At 35.3% G+C, this 20,823-nt stretch overlaps 1 protein-coding gene and 1 pseudogene across 1 annotated transcript; one reads left to right on the forward strand and one right to left on the reverse strand.

Moving 5' to 3' along the window:
* Positions 1 to 1,191: 1,191 nt before the first annotated feature.
* Positions 1,192 to 4,378, reverse strand: LOC124229368 (olfactory receptor 5D13-like). Its single transcript, XM_046644549.1, has 2 exons — positions 4,350 to 4,378; positions 1,192 to 2,134 (listed from the first exon to the last, which is right to left on the reverse strand). The coding sequence occupies exons 1-2, from the start codon at positions 4,376 to 4,378 to the stop codon at positions 1,192 to 1,194; spliced, it is 972 nt and encodes a 323-aa protein (XP_046500505.1).
* Positions 4,379 to 15,201: 10,823 nt separating this feature from the next.
* On the forward strand, positions 15,202 to 16,143 carry LOC124229165 (olfactory receptor 5G3-like; annotated as a pseudogene).
* The last annotated feature ends 4,680 nt before the right edge of the window (positions 16,144 to 20,823 follow it).

The raw sequence follows: 20,823 nt of genomic DNA on the forward strand, positions 1-20,823 counted from the left end.
AGGGACCCAGCTGGTATTAGCAGAGTCACTTCAGTTGAGTCATTAATGCAAAGGATTGTTATTGTTGTATCCCGCTGGAGTTCATGATTGTTTTTCATCAATAAATAACTGATGCCTGAATAAGATTGAGTATTTTATTATCAATGTTCTGGTGGCTATATTGTCCTATCATGGGGGAAAGTGGGTAAAATATATTACGATTTCTGTGTATTATTTATTAAAACTTAAAATGAATCTAAAATTTTCTCAACGAATTTTCCAAAAAATAAGTAAATAAGTAAAATGTACAGTCACATTGACATAATGGAGAAAAACTAGAGTGACGGGCACATATTTCCAAAATGTGTATCATTCTCTTGTGCCAGTACATAGAGAAAATCATATTTTGTATTTGGTTATACTACCAATTGCAATTTAATTACACCATATTCTGGACTTTTTTTTTTTTAAAAAAAAAGATTGTCCCTGAGCTAACATTGTTGTCAATCTTCCTCTGTTTTTTTTTTTGTTTTCTTCTCCAAGTCCCAGTACTTTGCCGTATATTATTGTTGTAGATACCTCTAGTTTTTCTACATAAGCTGCCACCACAGCATCACTCTTGACAGATGAGTAGTGTCATCCCAGGACCAGGAATCAATACTGGGCCATCAAAGTGTAATGCACCAAACTTTAACCACTAGGCCATCAGGGCTGGATCTATTGCAGTTTTGAAGGGAGACATATTTCTTATTTATTTTTGTTTGTCTGGGAATCTGCAGATGATAAGATGGATCTTATGTAATTGAAAATATGGATTTTTAAGAGATTTAATTTTACGTTGAACAGCTCTTAATGTACTATTTTTATATTAAGAAGTAAACTTTCTCATTGTATGCTATAATCCTTCAGATCATACCAAAAATCCTACACTTCACATGACTTAAATTGACTGAAATTTGACCTTGGCAATCATATGGTCATCTGTACTAACACAGAGGTCTTTACATTCCAATTTTTGAATCAAAAATGTAGGTTAAGTAGTCTGAGCTTTCATCCCTAACAGTATTTGTAATGTTAAGATTATTTTACTAAAAATTAGGGGGAAACGATATTGGACTGTCAATTGCAAGGTTACCATAGATTCATGTACTGCTTTGCTACTGAATAACTCTTACTAATACTCTCAAAAATAAATAATTAATGTTTCTAGGTTTACATTTTATTAAAGAACAATCTAGCAGTAGTTAACTTCTTGACTGTCTCTTTCACGTCTTTGTTCCTAAGGCTGTAAATCATTGGGTTCAACATGGGGATGACAACTGTATAAAAGATAGAGGCCACCTTGACCATGAGCCATGAACTCTTGGAGTTAGGAACACAGTAGAGAAAAAGGATGGTCCCATGGAAAATGGTAATGGCAGTCAGGTGGGAGGCACATGTGGAGAAGGCTTTGCGGCGCCCTCCAGTTGAAGGCATCTTCATGACAGTGATAAAGATGAAAACATATGAAGTAAGAACAATTATCAGGCTGCTTAATTCATTGAATGTGGCAGAGACTAAAATGATCTGCTGGCTAATGTAGGGATCAGAGCAGGAAACAGCAACAAGGGCAGCATGCTCACAGACAAAGTTATTTATGAAGTTAGTCCCACAAAAGGATAAGGTCAGCAAAAAACATGTGAATATTAAAGAACACACTATACTCCAAGAATATGATGCCCCCACTAACAGGGAACAAATCTTCTGAGACATTACAACTGTGTAGAGAAGAGGGTTACAAACTGCCACAAAGCGGTCATATGCCATTGCTGCCAACATGAATGTTTCTGTCACCACAAATATGCATGCTAAGAAGAATTGCATGATGCATCCTGTGAAGGAGATGGTTCTATCTTCCACAACCAAGTTTTCTAATAGTTTGGGTGTAACTACTGTGGAATAACAGAAGTCAACAAAGGATAAGTGGCTGAGAAAAAAGTACATGGGGGTGTGGAGTTTGGGATTCATCTTGATAATCACGATCATGCCCAGGTTCCCCAACACAGTGACTGTGTAGATGAACAGAAATACTAGAAACAGAGGCAACTGGGTTTTCGGATATTCTGAGAAGCCCAAAAGAACAAAAGTGACTCCACCACTGTGATTTTCTTGGTTCCTGTGGACAAAATAAGAAAGTTGATCAAGAGTAGTAAGAACCAAAACTCGAAATAGGTAAGAGAATAGAAGAAATGTCGAGAGGTTCAATGGGTGTCTTTACGAGTGTTGCTGAAAATGATAGATTTTCACTGTTATATGTTTTCAAAAGTTAATATTCACTTATATAAAAATTACACAGTGAATAAGAATTCTGTGTGAGTGGAATAACCAAAAACAAGACTAGGAGAAGAAAAAACAGGAAGAACAAAAAACTGAGTAGACCCTGCTCTATTTTACATAATAAATCTCAGGGTAATCTTAGACAGCTGACTTCACGTGAAGGTCTGCTCTAACTCTTCTGAATCTGAACTTAGTAAAAATCGTCGCACTGGAGGAAATACATACAAGTTTCTATAGTTTCTTCCCTGCTTCACCTCTTAAGCTGTAAGACAATGAACTTATATCTATCAAAATTTTTTTAACATTTTTGTTTAAATCTCTAACATCCCTACAAAATCATGAATTTAATATTTATTTGCTTCGCTCACGTTGAACTAATTTTGAAAATAAATGTTATTATCCATGGCATGTTATATTATTCATCAAGAGGTGATCACAGTAAAATATGTACTGTGTCTTCAGTGATAATAGTAAAAACAATATTTAACAAAAAGTCCTTCTTTTTTCAATGTAGTAAATTTTGGAAGTAGGGTAGTGACAAACAATAAGAACTATGAAAGCCCTGGTCAATGGATATAAATTTCAGGCTGTAAGGAAAAGACATTCTGTCCTTTTGTATTAAGTTTAAAGCTTTTCCAAAGACTGGTGTCAGGGTATAAACCCATCTCAAATAGGACACTATAATATTTCTTGAATATTACTTGATACCAGTAAGCATTTCTTCAACAGTGAAATGAGAATATTAATAATATAAAATTTAAATCACTAGAAAGAAAATGGATACTTTAATATTGAATTTAAAAGACATACAACATGTATGACACATGGTAGATATTCATCTTTATTGGTTACTGTAATTATAAATAATTGGTATGATTTCAAAAACCTTATTTGGTTGTGAAATTCAGGCCTGAACATGGACAGCAATCAAATGGTGGGGACATTTGGGAATACAATTTAGAAGTTCTTTCCTACAGAAGCCACACAGTAGAAATACTGTAGGATTTCTCAGAGTATTTCAATGAAGTTGGATAATAAATATTCCCGATTCTCCTATAGGTTTTTTCTTTAGACTATAGCTTTCTCTGACTCCTACATGCTTCTGTCTGTAGGAGAAATATCTTTCAAAAACGAACCCACAACACATCCTCTATAAAATCTTTTACATGGTCTTAGTACTGCAAAGCTAGATTATGGCCATTTTTCCCAGGAACATTCCTTCAATTTGCAATATTCTATGCAACATGGAGAGAATAATTTTCCATGATTGCTTTAACCTGACCACCAATTACTTTAAAGATTCCAAATACTTTTTATTAGTGAATGCATAAAATTTATATTGTTCAGTTTGGCTTTGCCAAGAATCCTTGCCTCTATAAATTAGACCTCTTTACCACTTAACATATATATTTTTTTAGTCATGATGGATTTATCAAGCTGTATTCCATAGCACCTGCTCATTTACATATAGTTTATTTTATCATTGTATTCTCATTTACATATAGTTTATTTTATCGTTGTATTCTCATTCTTATAATGTCTCATTGTGCCACTGAATATTACCATCCAGTTAGGGTTAGGGTTAGGGTTAGGGTTAGACAACCCTGTCCTTGAGCTTGCATGAACAATGTGTCTAGGCAGCAATATTCAGGAAAGACAGAGCATTGTTTCTTCTCCTTTGTATACACATAAACATTAAAATTATAACTTACAATTACTGTATGCTGTATCCTATAATCTACAAATATGGTTATTATTGTCATGTACTTCCTCAGAGATTATAGAAAGTGTGAAGACAAGGCCAATTTTTGTTATTCTCTATTTGCCATAACGTTTACTTCATTGTTGGTACAATGTGGCTATCCAATGAGAAAACCAGAATGAATATCATTTTAAAGAGATAAGAAATCAGATTATAATACTATAAGCCCTCTCCTAGCCAAACTAAGTGGATTTGTGGGAACTTTGTTCTACACATGTGTTTGTCTACTCCAAAGATCACTGGAACTCCATATTTTCCTTCTAAAGTAAAACAAAAGACTGACTGAACTCACCTAAATAAGGTAGCTCTTGAGTGATTCATTTCCTGAAGAATTCTTTGCTAAGATTAATGAACTCCAGGAGGCTCCTGCTTGACATCTAATTGATAGAAACCAATTGATAAGAAAAGTAGAAGTTCACGGAATATTTGATTAAATATTTCGTATAAGGAACATTTTTTCAGCCTATGAATAAAACTCCAAAGTATCAGAAATAAGATCATATCTGAAAACTAAATCTTAGTATCAAACTGTGTTACAAATATATGGCATCAAGACTTTAGGGATGTGGAGACCAGAACACATCACTGAGGTATTGCTTTAAAGATTGTAATTCAAGAAATTAGATGTAACACTGTCCCGTGTGATATCTTGCCGTATATTATTTTCCTAAAGCCCTGGGGCATTATTATCACCTGTACTCAATTAATCTTAAGAAAAATAAGCAAGACTGTTTATATTTTAACTTTACTTCGATGTAGAAAACAGAAATATGCAAGGGAAAAATTATCTATAAGACAATGGTAGAGATAGCTATTATTAATCCATGTTGAGTTTATTTTTTCTAATTTCCCTTGAAGGTATATTTATCTTCCCATGTTTCTAAATATAGAATTGCCTAAGTTACAATTTACATTGCTTATTTTTCCTTTGTTAGTAATACGTTGTAAACTTCATTTTCTATTCACGTTATTGGTATTGTTAGAAATTTGCTTTGGCCTTTTAAATATAAGTACAGTGCCCTCAGATGTTCATATTTACTATTGAATCTGAAAAACATTTTTCGGTAATATGTTTCCTAAAAATATCAGTTTATGAAAAAGATGATATATTCATTAATCTTGGTAACTCTATCCACCATGCCATTAAAGACACAGATGAAATTTACCAGTGACTTGATGCAGTAGATGATTATTTCTCATTAGAACATGGTCAAAAATACATTCTTTAACACTGAGTAGCTCTACTGCACATGGTAATATAGGGTCACAGGTTTCTTCAAATTTGTGGCTCACCATCATTATAGTGCTTCTAAGGTTATGGTTCTCTTTTGTAAATGAAGAATCGATCATGGAACAATTCTGTAAATATATATATATGTATATTTTTTCCTGTGGAAGATTAACCGTGAGCTAACATCTGTTGCCAATCTCCCTGTTTTTATGTGAGCCATCACTATAGCATGGCCACCGACAGACAAGAGGTGTGATTCCATGACCCGGAACCAAACCTGGGTCAGGGAAGCAGAGCATGCTGAACTTTAACCAGTAGGTCGGCCCTGTAAATACAACTTTAGAAAAGCTCAATCTCATTGAAGCTGACCTCACACAGCACATAGCAAAATCAAGATCAGGAGATAGCAGTCCCAGAAACAATACACCTGAGGAACTACAGATTTAAAGTGATATGAATCTGTTAATTAAGGACATTGGCCTGTGCTTTTCTTGTAGTGTCTTTATCTAGCTTTGGAATCAGGGAAATTCTGGGTTCATAAAATTAGTTTGGAAGTTTTCCCTCTACTTTTTAGAAGAGTTTAAGAAGAATTGATGTTAGAGCTTCTTTAAATATTTGGTAGAATCCTCAACAAAAGATTAGTAAATAGAATCCAACAACATGCTAAAAGGATTATATAACATGACCTGGTGAGATTTTTCCAGGAATACAAGTGTGGCTTAAGACAACCAGTCAGTTCAATACACAGCATAAATAGAATAGAGAAATAAAATCACATGATCATCTCAATTAACACGGAGAAAGCATTTGACAAATTCAAACCCACTTTCATGATGAAAACACTCAGTAAACTAGGGATATTAGGGAAATTTCTCAACCAAATAAATGTTATAATGAAAGGAAAAAGGGCTATTTATGAAAAATCCACAGATAACATATTAAATGGTTAAAGATTGAAACTTTTCCACTAAGATAAGGACGACAAGGATGTAGCTTTCACCACTGCTGGTCTTTTTGTACTGGAAGTTCTAGCCAGAGTAATTAGACTATAAAAATAAATAAAAGGCATCCAAGTTGGAAAGAAGAAGTTAAACTATCTCTATTCATAGGCTTTATATATATATATATATATATATATATATATATATATTTACTTAATCTCAGCCTCAGTCTCTGAAGTAATTGATTTAAATTGATCAAAAGAAAAAAGCTTGTCCTCCTCTTAACTAAAATTCCATTGCTTCAGTCTTCGGTGCTACTGATAACTCATTATACAGAAAGAAGGAAGTAATTGAGTTCTTCACTTTATACGCTCTATCACTTCTAGTCCTAGTTTGCTCAGCATTTCCTCATGAATAGTTGTTTAATTACATTAACTCTCCTCTACGTCTGTTGTGACTATATGTATTTCTACTTTCTTTTGTTAATGTCGTGATTTACATTGCTGGATTATAAATGATAAGCCAAACTTGTATTCCTGAATTAAATCCCTCTTGGATATGATGTATTATCTTTTTTATATACTAATGAATTTATTTGTTCTTTTAAGTATTTGTTGATGTATATTTACGGTAAATTGCTCTGTAATTTATGTACCTGGTGATGCTGGCATCATCAAATGAACCGGAAAGTGTTTCTTTCTTATTCTTGTTCAGGTAAATTTAAGTAATATTGGAATTATATCTTTTTTAATTGGGGATAAGGGTATAGTTTTTATAAGGCTTTCCTGGAATTTTGATGATAGCATTAGGGAAATAAACACCAAATATAACTAGAAAATCACTCCTAGGTGTTGCTTCTCTCAGATCCACAAGCTCAGGACTACTTTCATACACTTTCTATTGGGCTTTATTCTTGTGCCTAGAATACAACTTTTCTCATCAACAAGACTGTCCTTGAGCTTGCATGAACAATGTGTCTAGGCAGCAATATTCAGGAAAGACAGAGCATTGATGTAGCAGCTCACAATTCCTTCCCCTAACTGCCCATCTAAATTTCCTTTATCTTTCTCAGGGTCAGTCTTTTTATAAGATGATGAATAGTAGGGAAGACCAGTTATATGGTAAAAAGATCACCTACCACCCATGTAAAACTCATATCTTAAGATAATTGTCCAGCATTAGCAAATTCCCTGAAGTCTTGTTTATTACTAAACATGATATGAAAATTAATATTTACAAAATGCAGTCTATGTTCAACTTATAAAATTTTCTCCATTAAGTGACTATTAATTATATGCATTCTTTCTTTAAATCTTGTGAATATCTTCACCAAAAATCTTGACACAGCCCCTAAGAACTGAAACAGAAAGGCTGTACCAATCCAAACCACCAACAATAAATTAAATTAAGAAGAGTATGACACATGCATAGGAATGAAGAGCCCATCATAGTACTTTGTCAAATCCTCGATGGAATCATTTACATAAACAAACATGTACTCACTTCTTCATAAAATGTGTACATTCAGACTAAAGTTGTAATTTTAAAATTCTTGGAGAATATCTGTGTTACATTTGCATAAATACATGTCCTTTCAGAAGTATTTTCCAGGATAACCCAACAATCTATTGTAAAGAAGCTTGCAGGTATCCAGAGTTTTCTTTTTCTTTCTAATTTGTTTTGTTTTCCCCTGCAAGACAGAAATCTAATTACAGTTTCAAAATTATAATTAACCCAATTTCTATCATCTATGTTTATTTTTAAGATTAGGATCTTAAATCCAAGCATATGTCAAATATAGTTCACTCTATCCTGTGTTCACACCACCTAAATACATTTATTCTGTCATTAAAATATTTTATTAACGTACATACATGCCTATTGAAGTACTTCTTAGCTGGAACACTTAGTTGAGTATGCATGACATCTGGTTGACAGAGAATTAAAAGTTAAATAAATCACAGGACTGGCCCGTGGCACAAGTGTTGAGTTCACGCATCCACTTTGGCGGCCTAGGGTTTGCTGGTTCAGATCCCGGGTGCTGACCTACTGTACTGCTTGTCAAACCATGCTGTGGCGGGCATTCCACATATAAAATAGAGGATGATGGGCATGGATGTTAGCTCAAGGCTGATCTTCCTCAGCAAAAAGAGGAGGATTGCCAGTGGATGTTTGCTCAGGGTTAATCTTCCTCAAAAAGAAAAAATAAATAAATCAATCACATAATTCTATAATTAGATAGCCTGGATTGTTGAAGATATTGTTAGATATTGTTAAACAAGCAAATAAACAGGGTAGGTTACAAAGTTGGATAGCAAATCTTTATGGTAATGTAAATTAAACTTTTTACTTGGAAATAAAAACTTGATGATTTGGGCGAAGCCAGTAACATAATTCACAGTCTACATTGGGACTGAAACCATGATATGCCAAATTCTATAAGTCTTTTGGTGAATAATCCTTTCCATTCCAAAGCAGGGACAATTTTCCTTAGTCATCAGACCATAGCATTCTGAACATTTCCCCTCATTATTAAGTCTAAAAGCTGTAAGGCAGGTGGGCCTAGATCTTGAGAAAAGTACTTAGTTTTTTGTGAAGACTCTGACACTAGTGAGGCCTCTATATGTTCTGCAGGGAAAGGAAGACTGGAGTCTTCCAGCAAGGGGGAGAGGCCACCTCTGCAGGGCAGAGGCTTTAAGAGGAACTCCAATATCTGAAACACATCCACACAGATGTGCTAAATGTAATTTTCACTGTCAGACTCTTTCCATATCAGAGTCTTGACTTTTGTACAGGAGAGTTGCTGTGGAGGTCAATGCAGCTTCTTTATTATTATCTTTTTTTCCTCACTGTCAAATTCTTGGTTTAAGTTTTTATGCTATCTTGTCACTAATTGTAGGAGATGAGGATCTTTTTCAGTGCTGCCTCTCTGACATCAATATCATATCCTGAATTGGAAATTGTCTGATCTGAGTCCACTATCTTCATCCTTTAGTTTTTAATGGCATTCAACAATAACAACTTCATAGTGTAATGGTTACCATCGCTTCCCATATCTCTTACCTGCTAGATAATTGCATAAGTAAATGCACATTTTTCACCTCTAACCCATTCCACTCCACTGCAGGTGATTGTTAGTAATTACAATGCTAGGGCACCCTAGTGGTTGATGGACACCCCATCCCAGCAGCAACGGGCTCTTGTTGCCATTTGTCCAGTAGTGATCTGATTCCAGAATCTCATGCCAGGAATTTGCTTCCAAAGGAACACTTCTTGTACCAGATATCTTAGCTTGAGTTCCCCTAGAACCAAATCCTGAGCTAAGGATTGAAGTTCAAGAAGCGTATTTGGGAGGCAAAGGAAGTACTAGTAGAGGAGTCAGGAAATGAGACAGTGAATGGGAATAAATATTCTCTGATCTGAGTTTCCTATTTTGTTTTTGGAGTGGTGGTGTAAGGTTATGTATTCTTTCTGATAATTTGGAAACAAGTCGTTTTTTTCTCTTTTCTAGTGGTTACTTTTAGGATTAAATGCAGCAAACTTCTATTTCTTGAATTATTACTTTAAAGAGTTCATGAGCAGATTGCTATGGTTGGCAACTGAGTGCTAATCCTACTAGAGATCTTTAGGTTTGAGTGTGGAAAAAACACCATCAGAGTAATACCACTTGAGGGGCAATGAAGCCAGGGAATGTGCACATGAGCCAGTCTCTGGTGGAGAGCTGTTCCTGCGGAGTGCTCATTTTCTAGCACTTCAGCTGGCTGGGCAGGTAGAAGAGCAGAAGGAAGAGATATTTTCAATGAAGAAATGCAGATGCTGGTGGTTGAAGTTTGGCCTGATGTGCACTGAAACGATAAGGATGTGGCACTGAGTCTGCTATATTAACAATATAACAAGTGGAAACAGCTCCTAGTTCACCCTTTCCCTAGGGCCTGATGTGTAGCCAAGAGCTGAATTTAAAACTTCCTTCTTCCTAGGTAGTAGTTGGAGGAAACTTTGCATAATGCCCTAGTCATACCCAGTGAATAAGTGACCATGTCTCCTTTTGAATGACTGTGTCTAATTTTAAGACAATTTACGTATCTGATTTAAATAGACTATTGGGAATATTGAGATCAGATATTTTAAACCCATATATCACCTCACTGGCAGCCGCTTCTTAGCTGCATTTCAAAATTTAGATTCTGGACCCTTCTCTGAGCAGAGAAGTGAAGGGCATGTTGACAGTCAAAGCCACCACAATTTAGGACCATAAATAACTTTTGTCTTAGCTGTGCCACTTCATTTTTGAAGCTTTCTGCTTCCACTACTTCTTTTAAAAAACACTTTACTTCACGCTATGACTTTTTCATGTTTGAGACATGGGTAAAGTATGTATACTTCTCCTGATGATTTGAAAATCATATAATTAATTTATACCTTTTGATGTTAACCATTAGCATAGTATATAAGAAACCTCTATTTCTTGAATTATTACCTTAAAATGATATCACTACGAAAAATTTTAATATTAATATATTTATATTTTTTCTCATTTTCCTTCCATAGCCTGATTTTGACAAATTATATTATTGTCCCTAATACTCCTAGTGGCAAATTTTCTGTCTTAGGATATATTTGCTTATAAAATACTGTATTTATCACATTTAAACAGTATTTAATAACTCCCTACACTGGAAGGAGCAGATTGATAGGCTAAAAGTGTGTTTAAAACTCACTCCTCTTTCATTTCAAGTTTGTGTTGATTACATCACTGTATTCTTAGTAGTAGTATTAGTATCCTTGCTGATTATATTCATATTGTCATATCACCATTTCCTATAATGCCCACAGTTTTTCAGTCATGGTTCATCTATGAGTATTAACTGTAATGGATGTAGTGTGGAATAATATTTTGTAGAATTTTTAAAACAATTTGAGTTTTTTCCTCTTCAGTTAAGAAAAAAAATGAAGTCCTGACACTTTACCAGAATAAACTGTGAGCTTATTGTTTTATATTTTTCCTTAAGACGTAATTGTATTCTTTAATTCCATTGACAAAGATCTTCTGATGTTTTAGATAGTATTTTATACATTAAATCTCTCTTCTTCAGAGATACCAATTATTTGTTTGCTACCTCTTCCTTTCTGCCTGATCATTTTCTCTCTAAACACTTTGAAGTTTTAATTTATTTTTAAATTTTATTCTTTAAAATTTTCTCAAACGTCTTCCATGATGGTTTTACACAAGACTTATACTCTTCTGTTTTGTTTAGTGTGACTGACAATTCTCAGATCATTTTCTATCCTGGGCTCAGCCAGCTTACTTCCCATAACCTGATATAATTTTCTTACTTTTTCCAACTCTGCTATTCTACAGAATGGATATTTTCTTTTAAAAGTGTAATAAGGAAGAATTTTCCCGGTTAACTGCTCACTTTTTTCCTACTATTTTCCATATTACTTTTTACTTTCTAGGTTTAATGAATGCCATTTTGTTTTTTGTTTATTCTGTTTTTGTTGTTATCCTAATTGGTTTTAAGAAGAATAACAGATAGACATACTTTTTCCCTGACATCTTTAATCAAAAGTATACAATATAATCTTTTTTTATTTTTGAGGAAAATTAGCCCTGAGCTAACTACTGCCAGTCCTCCTCTTTTTGCTGAGGAAGACTGGCTCTGAGCTAACATCCATGCCCATCTTCCTCTATTTATACATGGGATGCCTACCACAGCATGGCGTGCCAAGCTGTGCCATGTCTGCACCCGGGATCCGAACCAGTGAACCCTGGGCCGCCAAGAAGCAGAACGTGCCAACTTAACCACTGCGCCACTGGGCCGGCCCCACAATATAATCTTAATCGCTAAATATAAGCCATTGTGAACTACAGATTTTTGGAGTTTATTTTCCACTAATTCAACAAATACTCACAGAACACCAATTATTGACAACCTTCTGAGATAGATACTTTGAACTATCAGCCACCTACCAGTAAAATGTTATGTAGGTTGATAAAATGAGATATCAACTCTTCTTGGGATAAACCATAAGGCTCCCAGAGAAGGTGATGACTGAGATACTTCAACCTGTGTCATCAGACTCTACACTTTCTTCTCTCTCCTGTGATCCTTACATGCCAAACAACTTCCTTTCCTCTCCTCCCGCTCCCCTGCTTCTGTTGATCTCCTTAGCACTGCCTGGACTGCCCTTCCTCTTAACTTCAATTTATTTGAATTTTGCTTTTCTTTCCAGACCAATTCCTTCTCTGAACATTTTCGCATCTTTGTCAGCTGACAGTGATTTGGCCTTCCTTGGGTGTCCAGTGACTGTTTCTTTAGAATTTTGCCTAAAGTTAAGAAAACTCTTTTCAGCAGCTCTTTTCAACTGCTGTTTTATTTTTATCTCTAGGTTTTGTCTCCCCAACTATGCAATAGAAATCTAAATGACATTAAGGAGCACTGATTCTGTGCTGGACACTCTACGAAGTACTTTAAATGTATTACTTCATTAAACCTTTCTAACATTTCTGTGAGCTAGAAATCATTTTTCTTTATTCTATAGATTAAGAGAATGAGGCACAGAGAGATTAAAAAACTTCCTCAAAGTGACACAGCCAGTAAGCTGTGGAATTGAGATTTATATTTAGGCAATGTCTCTCCAGAATCCAGGTAGGAAACTACTTCATCCCAGCTCATGCTTGCTGCGTAATGCATTACTCACCACTGACAGAAAAGAGGGCTTTCTTTTGGCAAAGGATGATCCCAAGAGGGGAAACAGCCAGACTATTTTCTTAGGAATCCTCTTTATTAGAAAAGACACAATTAGGAAATAATACGCAGTCCAAATGCTACCAAGATTGTGTTAGTTTTGTCTCTTTAGGTGTAAACTCTTGAGGTTTTAGTTCTTTGGAGACCTGTCTGTAAATTATTGAAAACTCTCAAGAAAACGTCCCTTATTCTGTGTGGTATGTGAACCAATGTGCAGGTCAAATAGCATCTCTACTCCCAAGCTCTTCAAGATGGGGGATTTGTCTTCTTCACCAAGTATCTGGAAAGTCATGCACCTCAGGAAAGGTTACTACCATGAAAGGAAGTGAATGTTCTATCCCTCCATCTAGAAAGTGATCATTTCCTTTGAAGCAGTAAAGGAGCTATATGAAGGATATCCTTAAAGTGAATGCATTGCATTGGATAATATGAAGCTTTTGATGTATGGTGAAGAATCATCAGGATGAGTTTCAACTTCAGGAATACAATCTCCCCGCCCCAATTTCTCTAAAGAGAGGAGACTTTGGTATTTTGTTCACATCCTTATAAGACAAAACTACTGGTTTATGTGACTTTTCTGAACTGACTTTCCTGTTTATTTGTTTATAATATAGAGATACTGCAGTGTCCATGAGGAATTCTAAAGTCATAGAATGTTTGATATGAAGGGGTATAGAGATCATCCTCCTCATTTTATAGAGGACTCTAATTAACATATATTCAAATAAATAAAAGAAATAAAAGAGAGAAGGAAAGAAAGGATGATTGGTTGGACCAAAACTAAGAGCCGTCTGTATCACTCTTACCCCCACACACCTATACTGGCATATTTGGAAGGGCATAAACAGAACCATTCATGCAACGGATAAAGCTCCTAATAAGCCTATAATAGTCTTTGTGACTGCTGAAGATGTATTCCACATAGCACTATGAAAACTTTTAAGATAATGGTAAGATGATCATAAATTTAACAGATATGGTCACTATTTATGTCATTTATCAAGCTCCACCTATTAATTATTATTTAATTCAAGAGTAGTATATAGTTTTTATTTTATTTAAGGAGGACGTTATTTGAAATGATAACAAATATTATTTAAAACCATATTTTTTCCAATAAATTATCCTAGTTATTGATCTTTCCCTAGGAATTTTAAAGACTGATTTTTTTCTGCCTTGACTAGTGAGTTAGAAAGTAATATTTTCTTGAACATGTTCCCTGCATAAAGTATTATGCATTTGACATTTTACATATATTATTATTATAATTGATATTGTCTAACAGATTTCAGGATAAGTTCCTTAGAACAAGTTCATATAAAATAGGGAAAATCACATAAAATAATTTTATGCTATTTTGGTGCAACAGATGCTTCATTTCTGCACAATTTTTATGACGAGTTGCTGCGGAACATTTACCAGATCACTTGATCTCAAAGACAGTGCCTTTCCCATGGCATCATATTCTTTTATTGGAGTTGTGTGGTTGGGAGTAATTTCTACCCCCATCTTTTGCTTTGAATCTTTCATTTTATATTCTTGGTTCTTGGTACCTCTCCTGTCTTCAAATCTGTCGCAGGTTAAATCTATGCTTTGTTTCATGGTAACTCTTTATGAATATGAACAGCTATCATTTATTTCTACTAATCTTCAGAATGAATAACCTGTTTATCAATTGTGTACATTATCATTCTCACATCCCATTATAAGTGGGACTAGAGGACAGACTAATAAACACATATATGAATTATATCTTAATAATATTAGAATGGTACTGATCATTCAATAAGAAAAGCAACTCCCCTCTTAGTCTTTCCCAGATGTCTAATGTCAGCACCTGATTATATTATTGGTTTCTACACTATTCCCAGTACAGATATTCCTAAGTGGTTAGATGAAACATGGAGAGTAATTCTTATTATTAAAAAACTTTCTAACTTGAGGGAGTTGTAGATGATGTAGTTGGATACCTCTTCTTACAGGAGAGAGTAGTAAATCCAAAGAGATCAAGGGTGAACTGCCTAAGTTTACACAGGATCTCGGTACAACTTCCAGACCTAATGTCCAGGAATATTGTTTTCCAGTTCAACATTTCAATAACTGTTTGTTATAGACCTTTTAAAATAATATGTTAGTAGCTTAAAATATTATTTTGTAACTGCCAATAATTGATTTTTATGATAAAAATTCTTTTTCTTTGTTGTAATCAATTACAACAGACAAATGGAAGCTAAGAATCAGACGACAGTGACTGAATTTCTTTTCTTGGAGTTCACAGATCATCTCCTTCAGTAGTTTGTTCTCTTTGTTGTGCTTCTCCTTGTCTATCTTGTGACATTGGGGGGTAGCTTGTGGATGATTACTCTCATGTGGACTGATCCCAGACTCCACACTACTATGTACTTTTTCCTCAGCCACTTATCATTTATAGACATTTGTTCCTCCTCTTCCATTGCCTCCAAGATGATGTGTGATATCCTTGTGTAGAAAAAAGGCATCTCTTTCATGCATTCTGCTGCACAGATGTGGTTCTCTGGTCTCTTTGTGGTAAATGAGTGTCTCCTGGATTCCATGGCATATGATCAGTATACGGCCATCTGTAAGCCCTTGTTGTATATACTCATTATGACCCAGAGGGTCTGTGTGAAGCTTGTGGAAAGACATTATGCCATGGCTCTTACAACCACAATGACTCATACAATTCTCATTTTTTGCTTATCCTTCTGTGGTCCAAATGTTATCAGTCACTTTTTCTATGAAATTTAACAACTGCTTTCCCTTGCATGTGCAGACACCTGGATTAATAAATTAGTGCTTTTGATCTTGGCTGAAGCTATAAGAGTACTCAGTGGCCTGATCCTCATGGTCTCCTATGTTTGCCTCCTGGTGGCCATCTTGAAGATTCTGAGAGCTGGTAGGAGGTGGAAAGCTTTCTCCACTTGTTCTTCTCACTTGACAGCCATCTCCATCCTTTGGTGGGACTCTTTTCATTATCTATGTTTGTCCTGGCTCTAGTTCCTCCTTCAATATCAATAAAGCAATTTCTCATTTTTATACTATGGTGACCTCAACATTGACCCCTCTCATCTACAGCTTGAGGAAGAGGAATTAAAAGATACATTCAGGAGGAAGTTAGAAAGGAAATATTCTCTGATAGGTGGGTAAAAAAGAACTCTATTTGTGTTGCACCATAGATGTTGGTGCAAAATATACAGCAAAAAAGAACACTGAACTGAAATCAGAATTTGTATGTGAGTTCTGGCTCTGCCAATTCACAGATTTTTTAAAATGAAATAGTGTCTAAATATTTTCCTGTCTTAGTCTCGTTCTCTGTGACGTGATGGGGTTTCAAAATAATATTGAGATGTATTGAGAATACAAATGTGAAAACATACTTAGAAGAAAACTTGGATGCATATTTGTGCAATCATGGGTATGTGAATACTGTTTAATCCAGACAGGAAAATTAAACGGAAAGAACAAAGCACTGTAGCAATATTAAAAGACAAACAATAAAATGAGAGAAAATATTTATGTACATGTGCCAAACAATGAGAAGATATCCCCAATATTCAAAGAATAGTCCAAAATTTACAATCAAAAAGAAAAACTACAGATAAATGGACAAATGAACAGGCTACTCACCAATACAGGAATGCAAATTGTTGAAAATATAGGAAAAATGTTGAACATCATTAGTGATCAAGTAATTAAAATGAACTTAAATGTCATTGAAGTGCCTTTCAATGCTAACGAAACATCATGATGAGGTTTCTATTTGGTTATGTACACTCATTATTTCTTGCTGAGAGTATGAATCACTCCATCTCCAAAAAATGATTTGATAGTTTCCATTAAAATGATAAATTTATATGGCATTAGACCTTGAAAACTCTTTCAGAAATCTAGACTACAGAAATACAAATGCCAATGCATAAGATTATATATATTTCAGCATTAAATGCAGTGGCAAAGAAAAATAAAGGAAATAACTAGAATATCCATTATTACTAGAAAAGTATATTTTTTTCTGTGTAATGTTGTACAACAAATGAAGAGACTAAATTAGGTAATCATGGACTGACATGATCACTATTATGTGAAAAAAAATCAACTTGAAGATCAACGTGCAGCAGTGAACATTAAGAAAAAGAGTGAAACCTAAATAATGAATAAGACGTACACGTATGCAGGTGCATTAACATAGGGATACCTATAAAGGATACACAACAATCTGTTGACATTGATTACTTCAAGAGGAGCTGCATTGAAAGCAGGAAAGTAGATGTTTTATTCATACACATTTGAATCGCAGTTTATACGTGCCCTCTGGTTCTACTTTAGCTTGAACCAGATGTATCATTTTCATCCTATGATAGATTCCTTCTGCACCTGTCTGACTTTATTTATTGGAGGATCTTAGAGGATCAGCTCATTATAGAAGGTCTGGATGCATACTCACATGATGCCCCTTGTGAAATGTTCTTTCTGTCAGTAGTCTATATTTCTAAAAGAAAAATAGACCAAGTGCTGTTTCTCAAAAGTCATAAGATTCTTTGTTCCAAATGAGAAGGATTTGCTCCTAAAGTTCTGGACATGGATGCATGCCACTTAATGCTGGCTGTCTTCTGTGGCATTTGATAAATTGATTGAAGAAATATTCCCCGCTGTGTAATTCGTTGTCTCTGAAATCCAAAGAAGCCCACCAGGACACTATGGTTCATTCTTCATGAATTTTACATTGGAGGGGGTGTTCCAGTATGCTTCTAATCACTTGATCTGTAAAAACTTCCCCAAAGTATCAAGTTCCTGAATATTAGTAGTTTATCTTCCACCTGCTAGAACACATGTGTTTTACCAAGGCTTCCAATGTTCTAGCAGTTGATTGTGGAACATTCTCTTCCAGTATGATTTTAACAATGAAGTGTGGGAAGTGGTGGTTAATGTTTTAAGGGCTCCAGCAGCAATGGGCTCTTGTTGCCATCTGTTTCTAAAGGACCACTTCTTATACCAGCTGTCTTAGCTTGAGTTTTCCCAGAAGAAAACCCTGTGATAAAAATTCAAGTGCAAACAGCTTATTTGGGAAGCAAAGGAAGTACTAGCTGAGGAGTTAGGAAATGAGACAGTGAATGGGAAAAACTACTCTCTGGTATGAGTTCCCTATTTTTATTTTGGGCTTGGTGGTATAAGGACATGTATTACTTTCTAACGTGTTTTTTATCTTTTCTAGTGGATACCTTTGGGATTATATGTAGCAAACTTCTATGTCTTGAAGTATTACTTTAGTGTGTTCATGAGCAGATTGCTGCAGTAGGCAACTGAGCGTTAATCCTGCTAGAGATCTCTGGGTGCCAGTGTGAAAAAAAACATGCATTGGATTAATGCCACTTGAGGTACAGGGAGCCAGGGAATGTCTACATAGGCCAGTCTTTGGTGGAGAGCTCCTCCTGAGAAGTGCTAATTTCCTGTCACTTTTGGCTTGCCAGGCAGGTGGAAGAGCATCAGGAAGATAAAACATCAAGAGAAGAAATGCAGATGTTGGTGGTTGAAGCTTGCGCTGATGTGCACTGAGATGATAAGGATGAGGCATGAACAGAATCTGCTGTATCATTCGGTGTAACCGATGGAAACAGCTTGTAGTTCACACTTTTCCTATTGCCTGATGTCTAGGCAAGAGCTGATTTTAAAACTTCCTTCTTCCTAGGAAGTAATTGGAGAGACAATTTCATCACGCACTGGCCATGCCCAATGAATAAGTGACCATGTCTCCTTTGAATGACTATGTCTATTTAGAAACCTGATTCAAATAAACTTTTGGGGATACTGAGATCAGATATTATAAATCCAGATATCACCTCACTAGCAGCTGCTTCTTAGTTATATTTCACAATTTAGATTCTGGACCCAAAAAGAGTTAGTGAGCAGATAAGCGAGGAAGACAATGAGAATCAAAGGGACCAGAAGCTAGGACCACCCTATGGTGCCTAGATATTCCTGTTGTGATTCACGTCCTTGGCTAGAAGGAATAAAGCTCTCCTTGGTTAGTAGGATTGGCTGGGGAGTAGTATTATTACTTTTTTTTGGCAAAATAATGGTAGTAAAATGTAATTACGTGTCTTGAGGGGAAAACTTTAATAAAATTGAAGATTTAAAGCTAATTCTTGAGTCTTTCTGTGAATAAATACACTTTATATACTGTTTTGTATTCTATTCTCTGTCAAATGCTGTATTGTAAATATCTTTCATTTGGTTAAAGGCATGTGTAGGCTTTTAAAATTACACAAATGAAAGCTTATTATAGGGGCCGGCATTGTGGTGCAGCAAAGTGGGCACGTTCCACTTCTTGGCGGCCCGGGGTTCGCTGGTTTGGATCCCCAGTGCAGACATGGCACTGTTTGGCACTCCATGCTGTGGTAGGCATCCCACATACAAAGTAGAGGAAGATGGGCACGGATGTTAGCTCAGGGCCAGTCTTCGTCAGCAAACAGAGGAGGATTGCCAGCAGTTAACTCAGGGCTAATCTTCCTCAAAAAAAAAGTGTTAAGCATTTTACATAATTTATTAATAAGATAGAAATTACCTGTCAGAATTTACGCCTTCAAAAATTTCATAAACATTATGGAAAATTAGGGAAAATAATTTTATTATGCTGATCAACAAAATATATTTATACATTCATAGATGTGATAGGTAAAGATTATCTGGAGACAAAATCGCTCAGTTTACAGTGGCTACTTATTTTTCTATATGATTTCTATGGAAAGTTGTTGTGCAATATTTTACGGATTAATTAACCTCAGAGGAAGGACAGGTTAATACGTTCCAAAGCATTATATTATTTTATTTGCATTACATAGCTGGTGGAATTTTCTTCACTTCATTTAACACCAATCTTGAATCCTCTGTTCTTATTTCTTTGTGCCTCTTCTGTTTTCAGGATGATCAAAGAGTAAACAAATTTAGTCTCTTGTTTACAGCGCAGTCCCTTATAAGCATAAGTATGACTATCATGTGTTACTACATAATCTCCATGCTAAATATCTTTCTGACATTTGTATTCATTTCCCTTTTCAAACCGTTCATAAGGGGAATAGATTAGTATAAACAGATATGAATGTTGTTCTGACATCCTAATGGTTACATCTGTCCCATCAGGACAGGAACAGAAAGAGCTTTATTTCTATTTTGTTTAGCCTATCTCAAATGTCTATCATCGGGATCTGAATTTCTCATCACTTCTTACAATATCACTGGGAACCATGTTCCTGGGTGGGTATTATTAGACAGTCAAGCAATAAGATGAAATACAAGACTGAATCTCATTTCAATTTTAGAAGTCAAGGGAGTTTAAGATCTTATAGTTGGACTCCTTTGTGGGTGGCAGGGAGTACTGAATCCAAAAACATCAAGTTTACATGAAATCTGTGCATAACTGACAGAAACTAGTACCCAGAAAACTGTTGACCAGTCCAATATTATTTCCTAACAGATAAAAACACTTATAAGTAGTTTAAAAGACTATTTTGTAAATGCCAATTAATTTCTAAAAAATAAAATTATTTTCAGGCCAGCCCGGTGGTGTAGTGGCGAACTTTGCGAACTCCACTCTGGTGACCCAGGGCTTGCTGATTTGGATCCTGGGTGCGGACCTATGCACCACCTATCAAGCCATGCTGTGGCAGGTGTCCCACATATAAAGTAGAGGAAGATGGGCACAGATGTTAGCTCAGAGCCAATCTTCCAAAAAATAAATAAATAAATAAAGTTATTTTTTATTTCCTGTAGCAGATTACAACAGAACAATGGAACATAAGAATCAGACAATAGTGTCTGAATTTCTTTTCT

The sequence above is a fragment of the Equus quagga genome, chromosome 17 (genome assembly GCF_021613505.1).
Source record: "Equus quagga isolate Etosha38 chromosome 17, UCLA_HA_Equagga_1.0, whole genome shotgun sequence".
In the NCBI taxonomy this organism is placed as follows: domain Eukaryota; kingdom Metazoa; phylum Chordata; class Mammalia; order Perissodactyla; family Equidae; genus Equus; species Equus quagga.